The 21,455-nt window shown below is 44.8% G+C and overlaps 1 protein-coding gene and 3 pseudogenes across 1 annotated transcript; 1 reads left to right on the top strand and 3 right to left on the bottom strand.

Moving 5' to 3' along the window:
• Positions 1-4,905: 4,905 nt before the first annotated feature.
• LOC136544553 (uncharacterized) lies at positions 4,906-6,111 on the bottom strand (annotated as a pseudogene).
• Positions 6,112-6,136: 25 nt separating this feature from the next.
• LOC136544551 (uncharacterized) lies at positions 6,137-7,789 on the bottom strand (annotated as a pseudogene).
• Positions 7,790-9,501: 1,712 nt separating this feature from the next.
• Positions 9,502-14,318, top strand: LOC136542612 (3-oxoacyl-[acyl-carrier-protein] synthase II, chloroplastic-like). Its single transcript, XM_066535124.1, has 13 exons — positions 9,502-10,052; positions 10,651-10,856; positions 10,969-11,172; positions 11,285-11,395; positions 11,477-11,572; positions 11,647-11,692; positions 11,786-11,865; positions 12,034-12,102; positions 12,225-12,309; positions 12,385-12,539; positions 12,633-12,713; positions 13,559-13,618; positions 13,750-14,318. Exons 1-13 carry the CDS (start codon positions 9,872-9,874, stop codon positions 13,864-13,866), a joined length of 1,491 nt encoding a protein of 496 aa, XP_066391221.1. The 5' UTR covers positions 9,502-9,871; the 3' UTR covers positions 13,867-14,318.
• A 4,415-nt stretch (positions 14,319-18,733) lies between these two features.
• On the bottom strand, positions 18,734-20,283 carry LOC136547218 (uncharacterized; annotated as a pseudogene).
• Between the last annotated feature and the right edge of the window lie 1,172 nt (positions 20,284-21,455).

Genomic DNA, 21,455 nt, shown 5'->3' with positions numbered 1-21,455 from the left:
TCCTAAATTTACACGCTCTACTAGATCGATGCTGATTAATAATCAGTATGTACTTAGTAGCTTAATGATTAGTCAGTGGTGGGTCCACGACGACTAACTGTCAGTAGCCCTAACGGTGGAATCATTGCAAGGGGGCGACCTGCTAGCTAGCTCGGAGCAGAGGGCTCACATCACATGCACGGTTCCGGGGCTGCCTGGCATGCAAGACTGGCCACATGTGCAATGTGTTCATCAGCGTACTTTCATTTCGTTAATTATCATGCCAATAATCAAACACCTACTTGTAACGGTTAGCTAGATTAATCATGCATATATATAGAGTTGTACTGTTACAACTAATTAAGGTGCAGTTTTTTTTTATAATTTGAAAACATGATACAAACATAGACACGTACTTGTATAGATATACATACTGATGCACAGCCGTTATATCCTGTAAGTATTTCCGAAAGACTGACATTGTGGTGGATTAACCGTAAACATCATGGTCTACCACTGAATGAAATGATAACGGCACCGAACCTTCAGGTCAAGACTGACAGGAGAGGAGGAAACGGGGGGCGAGGGCGACGGGGGAGCGCGGCGGCGGCCTGCTCGGCGTCGGCGGGCGATCGCGCGGCGGCCTGCGCGGGCGGCGGCACTCGGACCGCGCGGGCGGCCGAGCGCGCGTGGCGGCGCGGCGGCGGCCTGCGCGGCGGCGTCGGGCAAGCCCGCGGCGGCGTCCTCGCGGCTGCGGCGTGCGCTGTGCGGGCGCTGCGCGGCTGGGCGGCTGACCAGCGGCTTACCGGGCGGGGGCGCGGCTTGGGATAAGGCCGCCTGCCCGGCCGTTCCCTTTTTATATGGGGTCCCCTCTTTGCCGAGGGCCTAGATCCAGAGCCCTCGGCAAAGAGTTTTTTATTTTTTTTATTTAATTTCTTTGCCGAGGGCCAACATCCAGGCCCTCGGCAAAGATGTTTTCTTTTTATTTCCGCCGGCGCCATCCCGTTCAAAATATTTGCCGAGGGCCTGTACACGGGCCCTCGGCAAAGAGTTTTATTTTTTTATTTCCAAATTCTTTGCCGAGGGCCTAACGCCGAGCCCTCGGCAAAGGCTGACGGCCGGTGCCGCCGTCACGCTCGGCCGAGGTCGCCGAGAGGCGGTACTGTGCCGACGGCCCGACCCTCGGCAAAGGTGGGCCTTTGCCGTGGGTCGTTGATTGCCGAGGGTCCGGCCCTCGGCGAACGAGCTGTTGCCGAGGGCTAAGCTTCGCCGAGGGCGGCCCTCGGCAAAGAAAGGATTTGCCGAGTGCCCGAAATAAGGCCCTCGGCAAAGTCTTTTGCCCTCGGCAACGTTGCTGTTTCCAGTAGTGACGAGCGCGGGGTGGGAGACGACGGGCATGGCATAGACGACAGGTCGTGCGGTTCCAGAATACGTGACCTGTTGCGCGTTATCTCCCTCCTATCATCAATGACGGGCTCCAACGTATACAACATCAAATTGACACACTGTTAACTCTAGCACATCTACCATTGATACCGATCGGAACATGTGTATTATCCATTATCTGGAAAAGGAACCGAGCTATCTAGAGAAGGCAACGGCCACAAACCCATAGGGTTTTGCCAACTCAAACCCGTAACCGAGATAGTTAAGAAATTAGTGGAAGTTGAGATAGAAAAAAAAAAGAAATTAGTGGAAGTTAGAAAGATATGAAATAGGGAAAATATGATACTGTAAAAAGGGGGAAAATATGATACTGAAAAAGGGGGAAAATATGTGAATTGTTGAAGGTAATACTTGCCACTGTAAAACACAGAAAATCGTGAACTATGGTTGGACGAACTAGGAGCAAACTGAGAGTTATTTGTCAAATCAAAGTACAAAATACATTAAAATTCTCAATAGTACGTCCATGAAATATCTTTGATGTGCACCGTGGTGCATGTACATGCTCTGGTACGGTAAACGGTAGGGACTTTGTTATGTTGCACATGAAGAGTGTCAAACATTGTAGTTTTTGTACTTGAAACTCTCGTTAAAGCATCTCCTCGATCGGTCTCGTGAAAATATTTAATCATACAAAAATATTATGACAGTCGCTCCACATCACTTGGCAGTGGCGACTCGCGCAATACACGAGTTGTATTCAGCGCGCATACGCCGTGACGGATGTTGGTGCTCGGGACATGCTTCGACATGAGATTGGAGGAAGTAGACAACATGCCTAGGACATCCTGCGGCGACGCTCCATCGCTAGGGGGGGAGCATCTCCATGCCTAGAACTTCCATGTTGATTTTGCTACGATGATTATTGGAGTCCGGTGTAGTAGTGGCTAGTGAGTAGTGACCCGTTCATTTCAAAAAATAAATACTACACGTCTCACTCTCATCCCTGACTGAGGGCATTTTCCTCGGAGGAAGAAGATATTCAATGTGGATATTGTCCTTCGACAAACGTCAACGGAAGTCCTTGGCCCCCGTGCTGGTGCTGACGTGCGGGATATTTGATACCTGCGACTTTGTACCGACTGGCCGACGTACGCGTTCGCCGGTTCGCGGACGGCTCACCAACAGGCCAACAAAGGCCGGTAAGCCGAAAGAAAGCCGAGGCCCGTGCCGAGCGATAGGGAGATTGATCATTGAACGCCGGGGCGCCCCTGACGGAGGCCGCCTAGCTCGTATCGGACTATCGGTTGATTGATCATTGATGGCAACCTCGATTATTCTGCCATCAACCAGTGGTGAACTTGGCAAATGTTCGCTGGCTGGTTATTACAGCGCTGTGAGCCAGCAACTCTACACTGATTTCTCCTCACAGCAGCAGCCGCAAGCGCAACAGCCGTGACAGCGCAGAGCTGATGAGCAGCCGCCACACGTTCTGGCAAGCACCGTGCGCAGTCACAATTGCAAATATAATGAGAGATTGACTGACCATGACACTGACAGAGCAGCAACGACTTTAGCAGGCCGTCCAGCCCGTCAGCAAACGGACAAGACCGTACGTAGCGTAGCCTAGACTTTGAACGTGTCTCACTCTCAATGTACCACCTGTTTGCAACGGAGCAAAACAATCGTGTCGTGTGCATTAATGAATTTATCACCGTCCCCGGTAACAGTTTGCCAGCTTGGGTTTGGCAACGATGACTGGGTACTTCAACAGAATTAGACAGAGGTAGATTCTGTTTGGTTGTATGATTTATCAGTTCGCAGAAGATCCTCTCACTTTTTGTTTCTCCCAATTGCTGCTGCTTTATTATGAAATCTATATTGGCCCCTTCTCTAGCATCGAAACTTACAAGATCTTTTGCACACCTGCAGTCTATAATTTCCAGTAGCAGGCAGCCGCCTAGGCCATACGGCACTTTTAACGTGTCTGACGACTGTACGTAGGATGAAGGGAAAGGGAAACATGCGTGCACGTCAGCACGCGTAATAACCAACCTCAGGTACAGTTTGGCGTTCGAAAGGTGATTCATATCAAATCGGCAAAGGTATAAAGGTAAAAGCTTTATTTGGTGCAGACATGGACACACACATGTGTGTGTGTGTGTGTATATATATATATATATATATATATATATATATATATATATATATATATATATATATATATATATATATATATATATATATATATATATATATAGAGAGAGAGAGAGAGATAAATGCACTGTAGGCCATTAACTTTTTGTGCTGTGTCATTCAAGTCCATCAACTTTGAAAGTGCAGGTTTGGGTACATGAACTTTTAAGTTGTGCCATTTAGGTCCAAATCTGTCCGTTTAGGGATTAGATCCAACGTGGCAATGCATGACAGCACCATAGGTCATGTGAGCAGCACGTGAGGGCCCTTTGCCATTCGTTTTTTTGCCGATAGCCCCCTATGCTTTCCATTCCCTCACTCTTCACCCCTTCCTCTCCCTTCCCTTCGAAGACATCGTCTTCAGACGACGTTGGGGCGCTGGGTGCGACGACGGAGGCGACGCCGATGTTTCCTCAAGATTCGAGCTCCTCCGCTGCAAATCTAGGTAAACCAGGTGATGTTCCACTGATTAGGTGCACAGAATGCCACAAGTGGCAGGTGGTTCGGCGTATTTCGAAGCAACCCTGGAGCGACGGTGAGGTTTTCTACTGTTGCCCGGCCCACAAGGTGAGATTCAAATAGTTTTGATTCGACTGGGTGTTTACATTATAGTTTGCAGTGAAGATTGATCCTTTCATCTTGCTTGTAGCGCAAAGGCTTGGGCTGTCCCTTTTTCAAATGGGAGAAGGAGTATATCGAACATGTTGATTCTTTGAAGATGGAGGGCATGGGATTTTGTCAGCATCTGATGCCGCAGGAGCAAGCAAGTGCCTCCATTGCCGAGCAAGTTGTGGAATCCAAGGAGCAGGAAGCAGCCGTAGGGATGAAGAAGGAAAGAGGCATTGTTGTTGATGCTGATATTGTGAAACATTTGAAAACCTTGGTTAGAACTGGTGACAACTTAGTTAGGTTGATGCAACTGACTTGTTTTATGGCTCTATGTATTACCTTGTTGCTGTTCTTGATCCTGGTTGTAATCACTATTAAGGTCTAAATGTGTATGGATGAATGACTAAATTATGAAGTTCTATGCAATTTGAAGGTGTATTGTCTAAAATGTGAAGTGAGTTTGCAATTTTTCTCTCATCTTGAAAAATGAAAGAAATCCAAACTGATTTTAACAAGCATAGAGTATACACAGAAAATGAACTGATAATCCAAAGATGCTTTGATATCATTCCAGTGAACTGGAGCATTGTTTTGCAACCAAAGCATACATGTCATTCACATACTTATACCTAACCAAAAGGTCATCTTTCTGCTGTACAAAAGGCAGAAAAGAAGAACATGCACTTAGAGTTTTTGCATGATTTACAATTTCACACACATCATTACTTGTCCTCTTCAACCAACAGCACCATCAGGATTGTTCATTGCAGCAGAAACCTTCTTGTGGGATATTTTCTTCTTGCCAGCCGCAGTCTTCTTTGTAGCAGTTGTTTTCTTCACAATAGTGGACCTTGATCTCCCAGCCTGTGTTGCAGTAGTGGGTGGAACTGGCCTAGCTGCTGGTTGGTTAGACAATATGAAGCTTGAAAATGGAAGTGGTTCTTTTTCCAGTAATCTACTCTGTGATGACTAAGAATGGAGATGATTAGTTTGAATAAGATGTTGGGTGATCTGGAGGAATTAAATGACAGTGACACTAACCTCTGCTTGCATCTGGGACATCATGGTACTTGATAACTGGGACATCATTGGCATGTCAGTTTCTTCAAACATGGGAACCTACAACATATATTTGACAACTTAGATAAGACATACTAGTACAATGTGCTAAACATGAGCAGTTACCTGACTAATCACTGGCATAGCAGTTTGAACTGGCATCATTGGCATGTCACTATAATCTTCAGTTACAGCTTCCTCAAAAACCTCTTCAGTTTCAACTGGCATAGGAGTTTGGCTCCTCTGTGCAGGTGTCTTGGGTGGAAGTCCAGCCTTTCTCATGCTACATGTAGCCCTGTTATGTCCTTTGTCTCCACAGTATCTACATGTCATTTGAATTCCATGCTTTGTCAACCTTGGTCCATGACTACCTTGTACCTCATATGGCTGCTTCTTCCTTCATTTAGGAGGCCTTCCAACTTTCTTCACATATACTGGTGGTAGAATTTCATTGCCTCCAACTTTCTGCCATGTGCTCTTGTCTTTACATGGCCACACATTGTGTTCATAAGCACTGAGATAGCTATTGGAAGAGTAACACTCAGGAACAACTGACTCTGGTGTGATCCTTTCATGCCTCAAGCATGAAATTGCATGAGAGCAAGGGATTCCAGTGAGGTCCCACCTTCTGCAATCACAAGTCTTCATATTGATGTCCACTATGAACCTATAGTCCCTATCTTGTACCTAGAATATGCCATGTCCAGCAGGCATTGCATAACATGTATTGGCCCATTCTGTGTTCCTATTAATTATCTTCTTTATCTTAGGACAGATGGGTCCCTGCCACTCTTCTCCCACCTCCCTCTGCTTTTTGTAGAACCTGGACATTAGCTGTCCCTTGATTTGCTCTAGCATACTAAGAATTGGCATCTCCCTTGCCTCCAAGATATAACTGTTGAACACTTCACAGCTGTTGTTCAGCAATAGGTCACACTTTGGAAAAGTGCTGAAGTAAGCTCTGACCCAGGTGTTGAAAGGCATCTTCTGCAACCACTCATAGGCCTTCTGATCCACGGTCTTCATTTTCTCCATGTTCCTATTGAACTGAGGTATTGAACTTGACCTTGCACAACACCAAAGCTGGTTCTTGAGATTTTCACCTTTGAAGTGGTGTTGGAAGTTGGAATATAGGTGTCTGACACAGAACCTATGTTCAGAGTCAGGGAAGACCTGTTGAACTGCTAGAATAAGACCCTGAAAACAAAAGTACAAACATATGAAAATGGTGTTTTCACCTAGCAAACAACTACAACAAAGGATACGGTGTTGTTTTTACCTTTTGTTTATCTGTCATGATGGTCCAAGGATATGTGTTATCTATGCCAATGTCATTTTTCAGTGTCTCCAAAAACCACTTCCATGTCACTAGTGATTCCACTTCCACTATTCCAATGGCAATTGGGAAGATACATCCATTTGGATCAATGCCCACAGCTGTCAGTATTTGTCCACCATACTTAGTCTTAATGTGGCATCCATCCAAGCATATGATAGGCCTACATGTAGTCAAGAAACCTCTTTTACATGCATCCAATGACATGTACAATGTGCTAAATACATTGCCATCCAGGTTCAGAAAGAAGCTGCTACCTGGGTTACTTCTTCTAAGTTCATGACCATAGTCCCAAAGTAACTTGTATTGCTCCACCTCATCTCCCATAACTTTCTTCATAGCTAATCTTTTAGCTCTAGCAAGCTTGGACCTTGCTGGAGTTATGTTCCAGTCCCTCTGTACTGACCTAGCAAAATTTGTGAGGCTCATCTTCTGATCTACCCTAAATGTTTCTAGATACTTGTCAGCAAGCCATATTGATGTGCACCTCTTCAAAACCCACTTTTTCTGGCATGCGTGTTGTCCATTGCATTGCTTGATAACCATACCATGGGATCTGCTATCCACTAAAGCATACAAGTTCCAAGGACAACCTTCTGCACAGTGTGATTCAATCCTCTTCTTCTCATTCCTTGGCAATTTAATTTCAACCCTGTGCTTCAAACTGTATTCTGTAATTGCTTCCCTTAGAATCTCAGGGGTTGCAAACAATTGACCCAACTTAAATATTGGGTTATGCATATCCTGCTCTCTAAAAGTCTGAAACCTTAGGCTTCCTCCACCTTCATCATCTGATTCAGGCAACTACAGCTCATCATCTTCTGTTGACATGTCATCTTCAACATTTTCTACAACACTGAAAGCTTTCTTGCCCTTATCTTTCTTATTGCTTGCTTCTTCATCATCTGCATACTGAAAAAGGTCATCATCATCTGCATCCAGTTCATAGTCAGAATCAACAAAATCAGGGTCCTCTTCACTATTATCACCAGCACTGTCATCATCTCTGCCATCACCAAAATCAGGGTCCTCTCCACTGTTATCACCAACCCTCCCACTATCTGCATTGTCCATATGCATAGTCTTCATAGGACTAAAAACCTTGGGAGGTGAGTTCAATGGGTTTGCAACATTGTCATCCCAAGGCATTCCAGAAAGGTTGTCATCATGGTCCAAATACAACACAAAATTCTTAAAGTTGTGAACTAATGAGGACATTACCATTGTGTCTGTGTCAGACCAAATCAATCTCAACCCATTTGAAAGATTCTTCCCAGGGTAGCAGCCAGAACACCTTCATGTTTGGATTTTTTGGGTAGTGTAACTTAAAAACAAGTTGCTTTATGAAAAGAGGAGACCATTTAGCAACTTCTACGTGGTCAAACCAACTAACTCTTCCACCCGGATAGGCTTTGTTTAACACTTGAGAAACAAAGCACCCCCCATGATGCATTTCCACTGAGAATTCTTCGTCATCAGTGCCTACAGAAGAAAACCCCAAAATCTATAGCATAAATGACCAATACATGAAACCCTAGCTGACAAAATAAGATATTTTCTGCAACAAGCGACCTAATCGACGCAAGAAATACCTCCAAAACCAACCGATTTCAGAGTTCATGACATCGAAGAACTCACCATACTGTGGCGCCCGTGCCCCTAATGGTCGCAAAGAGGCCACCATTGCGCCGACCGGCCACGATCTGCGTGGCAGTCAGCGCTCGGCACCACCACCCCGCACAATCTTCACCGCCTCCACCGGCTACGTCGTCGTCGGTCGACCACCTGTCGCCTCCGTCGTCCCACACAGCGCCCCGGCGTCGTCTGAAGACGATGTCTTCGAAGGGAAGGGAGAGGAAAGGGTGAAGAGTGAGGGAATGGAAAGCATAGGAGGCTATCGGCAAAAAAACGAATGGCAAAAGGCCCTCACGTGCTGCTCACATAACCTATGGTGCTGTCATGCATTGCCACGTAGGATCTAATCCCTAAACGGACAGATTTTGACCTAAATGGCACAACTTAAAAGTTCATGTACCCAAACCTGCACTTTCAAAGTTAATGGACCTGAATGACACAGCACAAAAAGTTGATGGACCTACAGTGCATTTATCTCATATATATATATATCAATTTTTTGGTGTCCAAAAAACAAATACTATATATTATTTTGGCGGTCCCACCTGGTGACCCAAGCATATTGGCGCCTCTACTTTCCTTGCCTCGAATTCCAATCTCATCCTCACCCCCAAATCTCTTGTGTCAGACTAGCCAAAATGCTTTGGTAACAAATTCCAAAATAACTGTCCTCATTCAGTCACCCTCCCTCCAAAATAACCACTTAAATAAAACAAAAGAAAACAAAAAGGTTCCCTTCTCTCTCCTACACATGTACGGTCCACAATCCCACATCCACTCTCTAATCTCACCAACCAAACCCAAACCAGAAGACAATGAAATAAAAAATTCAGTCGAGAGAAAACAAACCTTCAAGCCCCCTAAACCCCATTATTCCATTTTCGCCCCTTTCGGCTTATCCTATATTCAGCTTGTTCAGCTTGTTTTTTCAGCCGAAACAGTGTTTTTCTCTCACAACAATTCAGACGGAACAATATTTTTCAGTCAGTTTCAGCCAAGATTTAGCAAGCCGAACGGACCTTTATGAGCCCATCCCCACTGGCTTGATGAGTTGAGTAACTGGTCTCTCCGATTCTAAATCTGAACACCTCAACACCAAATCCAATGGGGCCCATCTTAGGTATAAAAAACAATTAGGGCTCAAAAGGGACAAAAATGTTGAGAGGAACAGTGGAAAAGGATTTATATTACACATGAAAAAAAAGATTTTCAAAATCCACCAAAAATCTCCCAATTTTCTCCTCCTCCTATATTGAACTCCCCCAACTCCCTCCTCCTATATTAAACTCCCCCAACTCCCTCCTCCAGTCGTCCCCGTCCCTCCACTTCCCCCGTCGAGCACTTGGCACTGCCAATGGCGGCTCCCGCCCACACCCCTTCGATGCGCGCAAGCAACCTCCTTTCCTCGTGAGATCGACGCACCTCCTCCTCTCGTGCTCCATTCCCGCTCCTCGTTCGTTTCTTCGGCCCGAGCCAGCCATCGCGCGGTCGCCCCCCGCATCTCGTCGTGCTCCCACCCAGGTCCTTGGCCTCCGCCGTTCATGGACAGGGGCGCGCCCCCGGTGCCCACTCCGCGAAATTCGACTCCTTCGTGCGGCTCCGTACGGTGGGAGAGATCCATCAGGCGGTGAGCGGGAGGGGCGGCGGTCCACACAACCGCGGGGACGGGCAATGGCGGCCGTGGCAGGCCCACTCTGCACGTGGCTCGTCGCCGCGTGCTTGTCTGAGGCATGCGACGCAGAAGAGTCCAAGCAGAAGCATTGCTGCCCCGCCGGAAGCGGCGCTGGGGGCGGCGTCATGCTCGGCCAGCGCCGCCGCCTCGGCGCGCGGCGTCGCGGCTTGGCGCGCTCTGGTGAGACGAGATACACTCAGCATTTTGTTGTCTCATGTCCTTTGTTCGCTTTGTTGGATCCTTGCATGCACATACGTGCGAATCCTAGTGTAGTTTCTCAGCATCGGTAGTATCGCCCAGGGTAAATGTGCGATTTTTATCCTGTTTCGGGCGTCATACTCTGCGTTTGCGGTGCGTAATGCGTCTGCAGGACGAGGATTATTCTCTGGATTGTGCTGAGGATCTTGTATAGTGACTAGTAGTAGTTTAGTCCGCGTGGGTTTTAGGTTCCCCTGCTTCTGCTTGGGATGCATTCGCTTCTGGCTGCTGCTGAATTGGTGTCTTCAACATCATTTCCTTTCAAGTTTGACTTGAGAATCCAGATAGAATCGGTTTTTCTCATTGCTAATATAAAATATTAAGGGTGTGTTTGGAAGACTCCAAAACGCTCAAAATAAATCAAAGAGTTAGGGGTCACATTTGTCATGGTCCATCTTGCATCAAGCAAACAATTTATTTAGTTTTGTCCAGTATGCATGTTTGTTCAGACCTCTTCAGGCTGCATTTTGTTTGTCACTCAAGCTGACAAGGGTCTCAACAAATTGGTTGTGGTTTGCAGGAATGGCTATGGCTGTTGCCTTACAAGCTGAAAGAAGTGTCGTTGAAAAGAGGAAACCCGATATCAAACAAAGGAGGGTGGTTGTCACTGGCATGGGTGTAGTGACACCATTGGGCCATGATCCTGACGTGTTTTACAACAATCTTCTTGATGGTGTTAGCGGAATAAGTGAGATTGAGAGGTTTGACTGTTCCAACTTCCCCACGGTAATACAGAGAACATGATTTCCTTCAATCTTTCCGGGAGTGGTGCTTGGGCTGGTTTTGCAATTTGGTCAAATGTTACCATGCAGTGATTGATATTTGGACTTTAATACAGAGAATTGCAGGAGAGATAAAATCTTTTTCTACTGATGGTTGGGTTGCACCTAAACTTGCAAAGCGGATGGACAAGTTTATGCTATATCTAATAACTGCTGGAAAGAAGGCATTAGAAAATGGTGGACTCACCGAAGAACTGAGGAATGAGTTGGACAAAACCAGGTGTGGGGTTCTCATTGGTTCTGCAATGGGCGGCATGAAGGTTTGTATTCTCACAGTATACTAATATTTAGTTGTATATCTCGATGAATTACAACTATCCATGGAACCTGTTTCCCTTGTCCTGATACAAGTTATGATGGACTGTCAAACAGGTTTTTAATGATGCAATTGAAGCACTGAGGGTCTCTTACAAGAAAATGAACCCATTTTGTGTTCCTTTTGCAACTACGAATATGGGCTCTGCAATCCTTGCAATGGATCTGGTGACATGACCTGATTCTTTTTTGTAATTTTCTATTTATATAACAGTGATTACCACAGCTCATACTTTCTGTGACTTACAGGGATGGATGGGACCAAACTATTCTATTTCCACAGCTTGTGCTACCAGTAACTTCTGTATCCTTAATGCAGCAAACCACATCAGAAGAGGCGAAGTGGTAAGTAACTTCAACCTTCCATGTTCTCTTTGAAAAGTAACTTTTTATTTACGACCTTATTCACAATCTTTCAGGACGTTATGCTCTGTGGTGGTTCTGATGCACCTCTTATCCCAATCGGTTTGTGGCCCCAATTCCTTGTTCTTCTGCCTCCAGTTTTCCACAGTTCGTCTTGGTCTTTGCAGTTTCAAGTGTTTTGACCATGACATGCAGGATTGGGAGGTTTTGTGGCCTGCAGAGCACTTTCACAGAGGAACAGCGACCCAACGAAAGCTTCTCGGCCTTGGGACATGGTTAGTATCTTTTATTGTGCAACCCCTATTATGACAATTGACAGCATTTTGCTGGATAAGTTATTATCATCATCTAGTACAAGCACATCAGCACCTTTTGGTTTAATTAACTTACCAGCTTGGTCCATTTGTTGTGCTAGAGTGAGATATTTGATCTTTATGTTACAGGGCCGTGATGGTTTTGTTATGGGGGAAGGGGCTGGTGTCCTTGTATTGGAAGAACTTGAGCACGCCAAGGTTTTAAACATGCAATTTCAGTTGCCCCTCTTTATAGATCTTTCAGCTGCTTGTTTCCAGTTCAGTGGCTTGTGATTATGTTCAAACATTACTGCCTCCTGAGATCTGTGCACCGTCTCCAGGAAAGAGGTGCAACAATATATGCTGAATTTCTTGGTGGAAGCTTCACATGTGATGCTTACCACATGACTGAGCCACATCCTGAAGGTGAAGTGTATATCTTGAGTCTGCCATGCCCTTTCCTGTTCTTTTCCTCACTTGTCTTCACTAATTAAATATCAGGAAGAGGGATTACTCTCTGCATCGAAAAGGCACTAGCTGATGCAGGGGTAGCAAGGGAAGAAATCAACTACGTGAATGCCCATGCAACGTCTACACAAGCAGGTGACTTGAAGGAGTACGAGGCTATCGTGCGCTGTTTTCGCCAGAACCCTCAAGTATGCCACCTGATGCAAGCAATCCTACAGCAAATTTATATTGCAAACCATCATATTGTGAACCATCTAAATCCCTTTTTTTCTGTTATGAAGCTGAGGGTGAACTCGACCAAATCAATGACCGGGCATCTTATAGGAGCAGCTGGTGGAATAGAAGCAGTTGCTTCTGTACAAGTAAGGAATTCTTAGTACCCTTACAGGGAACATATTTACTTGGCATTATTCTATTAATAATACAAAAATTACTTCACTGAATATGAACTATGCATTTATAGCATTGAATTCTTCATGTTCATTGTATCTTTCTGTATGTCCAATATAGTGAATTTCCAGTGCAATTAGTAATTTAGTGGAAGACATGAACTCTGTAACTGAAAAATTCAGCACATAACCTATTACTTTTCTTTTGAAAAATAATCACATCACACAGTATTACCCTTCAATGTCTCACTGAAATATTTGCTGAACATAGTGGCACTGAAGCTAAGTTATTCTAAAATGAAATTTAGCTACATCTGCCTTTTTTCTAGATTATGTTGTGGTCGTCTGGCTGAAATTATTTACAGATACATATATCTTTTTCTTTCTTTCATTTATTTATCTTCAAGCAACAGATTTTGCATCACGCAGTTTCCTGGAAGAGTAATAGGCACTTTTTGTTTGGATGTAACTCCAATTATCCTCGCAAAATAAAAACTCCAATTATCGTAGACCAAGTATAGTCAAGATGGTATTGCAGACACCAGACAGTTATTCTTTTGCAATGAACATTGCCATTTGGGTTTCATTCTCATGTAGCCATGAACTATCTCATTCTTTGTTACATTTACCACAACCCTCGCTGCTTTGGGCGTTTTGGCTTTTTTTTTTGGGGGGGGGGGGGGGGGGGGGGGGGGGGGGGACAGGCGTTTTGGCTTCAATCAGCATGGATTGAAATCATACCAGAGCATGTGTTTTGCTATCAGTTTCAATGCAAAACCGGCTCATCATGGGAAATTCTTCTTCGTTGTTCATTGCAGGCTATAAGAACTGGTTGGGTCCATCCAAATTTGAATTTAGAAAATCCTGAGGACACTGTGGTAAGCTCCTTTAGTGATGCATGATTTAATTTCATTTTTATCTTCTTTCCACTTCTACTAAATAAGCTAGATATGCATGAAAGAGCAAAATCTATATGTTGAATGGTATTTTAATGCTGATCTTGATACAGGATGTGGGCGTCTTGGTAGGATCACAGAAGGAAAGATGTGAAGTGAAGGTGGCGTTATCCAACTCATTCGGATTTGGTGGGCACAACTCATCAATTCTCTTTGCCCCCTTTAAGTGAACATGACCGACGAACTGCCATCTTCATCATCGTCCAAATGGCTTCATATATCTGGAACTCCACATAGAAGACAAGTGGACTCTGCAACTTCCTCCGTGCCACACATACTACATATGGAGGTCCACACCGAGGGTATAATACTATGCCATACACATTTGAGCGAACAAAACATTAGCCCCCCTACATGTTTCATCTATATCACAAAGTTGCAAATATATGGTAACTATCAAAGGACTTACCGTACCTGGGCCAGTGTTTTCGCCTTCACCATATATACCTGCCCATTGTCAGTACTATTTCCTAGATTTGGAGTAATCCCGTAGCTAATCCTCTTCCCTGCGGAGGTGATGGGATTTTATGTTGTATTGATGTTGTCAACAATATCGTTATTAGCCATGAATTGCTGGTTCCACTGTAAACATCGCTGGACGTTTTCACTTTGGTTGCTTTGCTTTTCTGCTGTCCTAACTGAGTTATTAAAGATTTGTAAATGGCCACGCTGTTCGGCCTTTAGTCATCTGTGTACCACGAGCGGATGAGCTTGCCCCCGGGAGCAGCAAGGACAGCTAGCATGGCAGTACGCATAGTGCGTTTGAACTTTGAAGATTAATAAAAACTTATATGAATTAGTAATAAACACGCACATAATCTTCTAGATGTAGGCTAGCTAAAAAGTAAGGAAATATATATTCCTTTTGTTCCAAATTATAAGTCATTTTAATTTTTCTAGATACATAGATTTTGATATGTACCTAGATATATAATACGTCTAATATGTACTAAAATATATATACATAGAAAACCAGAATAACTTACAATTTGGGATGGAGGAAGTATTAGGATAAGAGAAACTCTTGATTACATAAAGCGCAAGCGCAACTGAGGCCATAGATACTGTCCAGAAGCAATTGCAGTGCTCGATCTATCAACATCGACTGTATAATAATTAATAAAGGCCATGAGCCCATGATCCATCTCTTCAGATGCTCATGGGCGTTGATGGCTACTAGGGGACGAACTGTTCTTTTTCAGACGAACTGGACTGGAAAAGATGCATTCGAGATTTGATGGAGCTGCTTACCATCCTGTCCATGGTGGATAATAAAGGCGATGCATGCATGATCCATCTTATCTGCAATTCTGCTTCTGCATGCTTCAATTCAACTGACCATATTTCTGCCTGCAAAAAAATAAGATTCAGAAGCATATCGTGTACCGATAACCAACTGCATTATTCAGTCACCAAAATAATTCAAAGTTCGACCATGAATCTTAATTCTCAATTCACACGAAGATGAAGCATCCTCGCCACAGCTTGTAGGGGACTGCAAGGAATTTGACCCGCCCGAGGGGTGGCTGGAATGCGGCTACCCTCAAAATTGTCAACCTTGGCTCCAGCAGGTTCTGTGTTGCAAGGTTCTTGGAAACTATTGCCGTGGACGACGTCGACGATGATTGGTGTGTTTGGTTTGAGGAATAAGGTGCTCCGTCATCTTCTCCCTCCTCTCTTTTTGTATTTGGTTTGTGGAATGGAATGGGTTGATCCATCACACCTCATTTCTCACAAGTTAATAATTAGTATATGCATGAGCCATGAGTTGATCCAACCAAAATTCATAGGATGAACTCATGATGCATCACCTCATGAAGCATGGGGTGACTCTACGAACCAAACACACCATATATCAGTCTGTTCGCTTGCTCGTAAACGATCGTAAATTTCCAGCCGGGAATAGTGTTTTTCTCTCACACCAAACCAGCCAGCAGTAAATAATCCACGATCGTTTACGGCCTCCCGAACAGGCTCTGTCAGCCGTGGATCGGAGGTAACACCAGGTATGCATGGTGGCAATTAGAGTGGCAGCAGAAATGGTGAAGTTAAAATTTCAAATGAAGACGCACAAGTCGAGATATCACGTGTGCAATGATACTATCATCCGTAATGTGTTCTGAATAATCTTTGGCGCTTTGCTTCCAAGACTCTGTTCTACCTGCCTGCTATGTATTGCCTGAATAACTATTCTATTGGAGTTTACTGCAAGAGACGAGAAGACATCTTGTAATTTTTGTGCTTCGACATACAGTCCATGTATCATCTCCATCAAGTACATTCGAAGTTGTTCATTCCGTATCAAATCGTTAAGTTACTTAATCTTCAAAATCATTAAGTTACTTTTTTTTTTGCGATTAAATCATTAAGTTACTTTATATGTCCCAAGTTAAACTTCTCTAATTTTGAGCAAGCTCCATTTCCAATGTCTGATCATATTGATGTCAATGAAGAGGTATTGTATGGTGAATAGTCCCTTGAGGAGGACGACTATTTTGAGTGTCACAGAGGGAACTCGACATTCTATGACTATTTTGAGTGTTCTGTGTATTGAATTGCATACACAGATCAATTCAGACCTAAATTTAAAGGCCTGTTTGGTTTAGAGCCTCCTAGACAGATTCATCTTCAAGCATCAATTTCAGCCCCAGGTGTCCAAAATCGGTCCTCTGAGATGAGTGATGCTAGTCAAGGTTGCTTGGTTCAGAACCAAACATGCCCTAAGTTGATGGAAAGGCAAACAATTTACTTTATACAAATTAAGTTGCATGTACTGAAATATTTTACATAATAGCTTGTATTAGTCTTTATAAGTATATTTCATGAGTATTTTAGGTTGCTTTTATGACAGCATAGATGGAAAATTTAGATACAAACTGAAGATATTACTTCAAATTATATTCCATAATGATGTATGTGCGTAAATTAGATCTAAACTGAGGATTATTTTTCCATTATCTTTCATAGTGGTATATGTGTGTAATTTAGATATAAATTTGGGTGGTTATTTTAAATTATATTAATTAAAATGCACATTTTGTTGGTTATTTTAAATTATATTTAATAACAAGGAATTTAGATAAAAATATGGAGTTTATTTTGTATTATCTTTCATAACAGTTAAGATGGTGTCGGTTGCGAAAAGTGACTAACAAGTAAATATTTGTAGTTTTACCGTACGTTGTGATCGGATGTGGCCTAGCACTCAATGACACAGGGTTTATACTGGTTCAAGCAACGTGCCCTACGTCCAATTTGAGTCGGTCGGTGACTTTATTCCTGAGCCCAGGTGCTCGAAGTTTGCCGTGGGGTTATAAACGAGTGGGAATAAGATGTGGGTGTTAGAGGTCCGGTCAAACTCTGGACTGAAGGGCCAAGAGTGACGGGAGCTCTTATATGCGATAAGTATTGGAACGTATGCTCTGTGTAGCTTTAGAGTTCTAGAGCCGGTGGAGTTGTTCGAGTGCTCAGAATGTCTAAAGCCTAGCAGAGAGAGAGTTGGAATGACCGTCGTTTTAGGAGAGAGCGAATCCGCTTTTATAGATGAAAGGGACGGCCTTACAAGTTTGAGAGAGAAAGAGAGTTCGTTTCCTAGTCTTGTTGCCCACGTCCGTCGGGTACAAGACAGTTTGTCGGCGCCCACAATACTGTTGACGTCCAGATGCATGTGGCAGGCTCCATCGTGTTCTTCTGGTATGGCAAATGTCGGCGCCTACCATACTGTAGGACAAATGTCGACTGCCCACAGTACTATTCGTGTTCTGACATGTCTGAAAGATTGCAAAGCACCCTTCTGGCATGGCCCGGCAATACTGTCCTACAGGTGTGCAGGGTACGGTCCTCGGTATTACGGATGACTTGAGCGCCTTGCCTTATTTGCTTCCGCCTGATTCTTGGGTCCTCACCGAGCGAGCGTCTCCGGTCGGTCGTTCCCAATCGGCTCCGACCGCGCCGGTCGGAGAAGAGCTGTAGGCAGAGGTTCGGTGTATTCCCGGTAGAAAAAGCGGGTCGAAGTTGAAAGCGAGCGTCGACTCCTCCTTGGCCAGGCTTTCCGGTCGGAGATTGAATTGCTCTTCCGGCCTGTCGTTAGGTATCTAGGTCAGCCTAGGAGTCGCACGCTGTTGTAATGCCGTCTGCTGGGTCGAGTTTTTGCTGGAAAGCGGGCCCATTGGGGACCCTGGGTTTATGAACCCGATTGATAGATTTAGATATAAATAGGGATTCTTTTAAATTATCTTTTATATTGGCATTGTGACCTATAAGAGCATCCAAACCTAAAATGGGTCTCCGATAGTACTGTATCGACCTCCAACAGAGTACCTATACAAAAGACCCATTTTAGATGCCAAGAGAGACACAACATAAATCTGAGTATCCTCTTTTCTGGAGACTCATTTGCAGAAATGGTTCTCTTTTGGGTCTTGTTGTTGAAGAAGATCAAAAATAGGTATCGAACCCTTTGCCCCAAACATGGAACGGTTCTTTATTTTGGGTGTCGTTCTTGTAGTCTTATTTTATATATTTTCATAATGTAGAGGTGCATATTTTTTTTATAAAATTCAATAGATTCAATTGTTATTGTTGGCAACAATGATTAGAGTCTACCGAATAAATAAAAGACCAGATGTTTCTGATCATTATAAGAATTTCTATTATTTATCTTTTTTTCTTCCGTGCCTGATGACAATTATAACATTGAGGCTACATTTGCACTTTAATTAGTAATAGTAAAATAAGATTGATAAAATTGTAGCATCATTCTAGTTGAATCTGGTATTTGGTTCCTGATTTCCTGCCTCGCTGCCGAAAATTGACAATTCTGGGCTTTGTTTTTGCTTATTTGGGCTGTGCCATGTGTAAACAGTGTAGGCTTATTTCTCGGACATATGATGAACAAGGTGAAGAACAAGTCACACAAAGGATACAGCACGATGGAATTGGCTCCCGCTAGTTCATTATGCCAATTACGAGCAATCAAATTCATTTGAGATCACAAATCAAATTAAATCACATACATGAACACCTCGAGTTGGGTGTACAGAAATGCACGGTCGTCGACGTAGACATGATCGATCGTGCAGTTAATCAAGAGCATGAGAACCATTCCCCATCCCACCCTTGAACCTCGTCGCCGATACCGTCCATGCTGAAAAAAAAAATCAAAGAACAAGCAGCTGAAATGCATGTCGCAAACTCGCAACTCATCATCATATCATAGGAATGAACTCACGAGGTCTTACTCTTACCACGGCAAGGTGACGTCTTCGCCGTCGTCGCTGCGACTGCGATCCCCCTCGTAGCAGCAGCTGTAGTAGTCGCCGTCGTCGACGTGCATCATCGTCGCCGGGACGCCCCCAGTGACCTCTCCTTGTTCAGCGGCACCGACATCATCGTCGCCACAAAGCCACCGCCAATCCGCCGGCAAACCGGCCGCCGTGGCCGCCGCCACGTCCTCCGCGTTTGGGGGCGCGCGTTGCCCGCTCTCGAAGATCTTGCTCCACCACGCGGCCACGTCCGCGGCCGCCGCCTCGCTGCACTCCACGCCCTGCATCTCCCCGCCGGTCGATGTCTGCTGCGCCATCATCTCCCCGCCGTCCAGCAGCACCGGGACAAAAGCCGCTGCTGCTGGCGCGTCGATCACCGAGTGCTTCTCGTTCTCTGCATCTGTTGCACTGAGCGCCGGTGACGGTGATCCATGACCACAGGCATGGGTGGTCGCCGTCTCTATTGCCGGAGGAGTACGAGTACGAGGCTGCTGGTGATGGTTGGGTCAATGGAAGGCCAAGCAGATCTTCACAGTCGTCCTTGGCACCATCGTCCACAGAGACACCAAAACCTTGGAAGCTAAGGTTCAGTCCCAGCGGCTGTGCAGGCAGGCTGCGAACCAAACGCTCCAAGCCGCCTTGGTATTGGTAGTGCTCCAACTCCACCAATCCGCCCATGGAGGCAGTGGGTAGTGGCAGTTCAGGTGGCGTGAGATCACAAGGAAGACGAAGAATGGGTGGTGGTGAGCAGTAGCTACCGGCAGCAATCCAGTGCGCAGGTGGAGAGTTGCACAACGGGTTGTTGGCGAAGGAGGCGGCGGCATAGCTCATCGTCGTATGCGCCAGAGTTGCTTCTTCGTCTACCGCCGCTTGGCTTCGATCATGAAACGCCACTTGCACTTGCACCTGCTGCTGCTCCTCTTCTTGTTGTTCTTGTTGAAGCTGCTGCAACGGTGGTTGATGCGGCGGCGGCTCGTGATGATGATGCTGGTACGTGGATTGCTGCTGATGCCTCGTGCTGCTGGCCCGGTGGATCTTGAGGGCGGTGACGATCTCCCGCCGCGCCTCCGCCATGTTGAGCAGCCTCTCCTGGTACGGTCTGCTCGTGTGCCTCCTCCTCCTCGCCTGCCTCTTCACCTGTGGCTTCACAGCCAGTGCTTGCAGCTGATCCATCTCCTGATGATGCGGCCGCAGCCGATGATGATGATGATCGTGTGGTATGGTATTATTGGTCATGGTGTTGATCGGTGATGGTCTTGTTGGGATCTTGCTGTGGATGATGAGGAGCTCAGATGCTTCACAAGGCTGCTAATGTAAGCCAAGCCCCAGCTGAGAGGTGTGGTTATTCTTCTTGGTTTGTGCTGTTGTTCCTGAAAGAGGAGGAGAAAGGAGGTCAAGGAGTTGCAGCTAGTCTAGTCTGTGCCTGGATGAGTAGCTTGTCATCGTAAGCGCTGTGATCACTGATCAGGCTTCGTCTCCTCACGAGTCGGGCCTCAGCTATGCACTATGACTGTAAGGCTATATGATGAGTGCGTCAGAACTAGAACCGTCCCAGTGGATGTTTCATACTGACACGTCAAGGATGAGGCGGCAAAGAAAATTTTAAAGATGAGAGAGAGAGAGAGAGTTTCGTCAGAGCGCGTGCTTAGTTTCACGAAGTTGGAATTTGGGGCTACTGTAGCACTTTCGTTTTTATTTAGCAATTAGTGTTCAATCATGGACTAATTAGGCTCAAAACGTTCGCCTCGTAATTTCCCACCAAACTGTGCAATTAGTTTTTTTTTCGTCTACATTTAATGCTCCATGCATGAAACTGCACTGAGAGTCTGAGAGTCCAACGAGTTGGCCAATCTCATGCAACATTTTATCACAACATCATGCACTAATTAGAGTCATAGAGTCTTTTGTCATGGCTTCGGCTCCAACGACCACTTCTGCAGAGGAGCTATACAAAACACTTTTAGAGGGAGAAACTGTTTTCTAATAAATAGTAGAAGAGTCGGAGTCGTTGAGTCTGAAGAAGGAGAAACACGCGCTCCTCAAGTGCACTAGCTCCTCCGGAGGAGCACTTAACAATGGACTGAGAAAGTGTTGGTAAGGTGAGGTCCACCAGGTGGTGTGAGCAAATGCCACATAGGAGTATATTGCGTCCTTCGTCCAAAAAAAAAGAATGCAATTATCTAGCAGCTATACTAAAGTCAAAGTTGACTATTTGTATATAAAAAATTAATATTTATAACAAATAAATAGCATTAGATTTATCATAAGATACATTTTACAGTATATTTATTTGGTGTCATAAATATTATTTCGTCCTAGTAAAACTGTTAAACTCGGCTGCCACTATTTCTGAGAGAATGAAACTGCACTGAGAGTCTGAGAGTCCAACGAGTTGGCCAATCTCATGCAACATTTTATCACAACATCATGCACTAATTAGAGTCATAGAGTCTTTTTGTCATGGCTTCGGCTCCAACGACCACTTCTGCAGAGGA

This window comes from Miscanthus floridulus, chromosome 3 (assembly GCF_019320115.1).
Source record: "Miscanthus floridulus cultivar M001 chromosome 3, ASM1932011v1, whole genome shotgun sequence".
Classification (NCBI taxonomy): domain Eukaryota; kingdom Viridiplantae; phylum Streptophyta; class Magnoliopsida; order Poales; family Poaceae; genus Miscanthus; species Miscanthus floridulus.
This window is presented reverse-complemented; position numbering and strand designations above follow the sequence as displayed.

Coding starts and splice junctions, on each gene's coding strand:
- LOC136542612 (XM_066535124.1), top strand. CDS start 9,872: ATGGCGGCCGTGGCAGGCCCACTCTGCACGTGGCTCGTCGCCGCGTGC. Junction 11,396..11,476: donor CAATCCTTGCAATGGATCTG/GTGACATGACCT, acceptor TGTGACTTACAG/GGATGGATGGGACCAAACTA. Junction 12,310..12,384: donor GACTGAGCCACATCCTGAAG/GTGAAGTGTATA, acceptor ATTAAATATCAG/GAAGAGGGATTACTCTCTGC.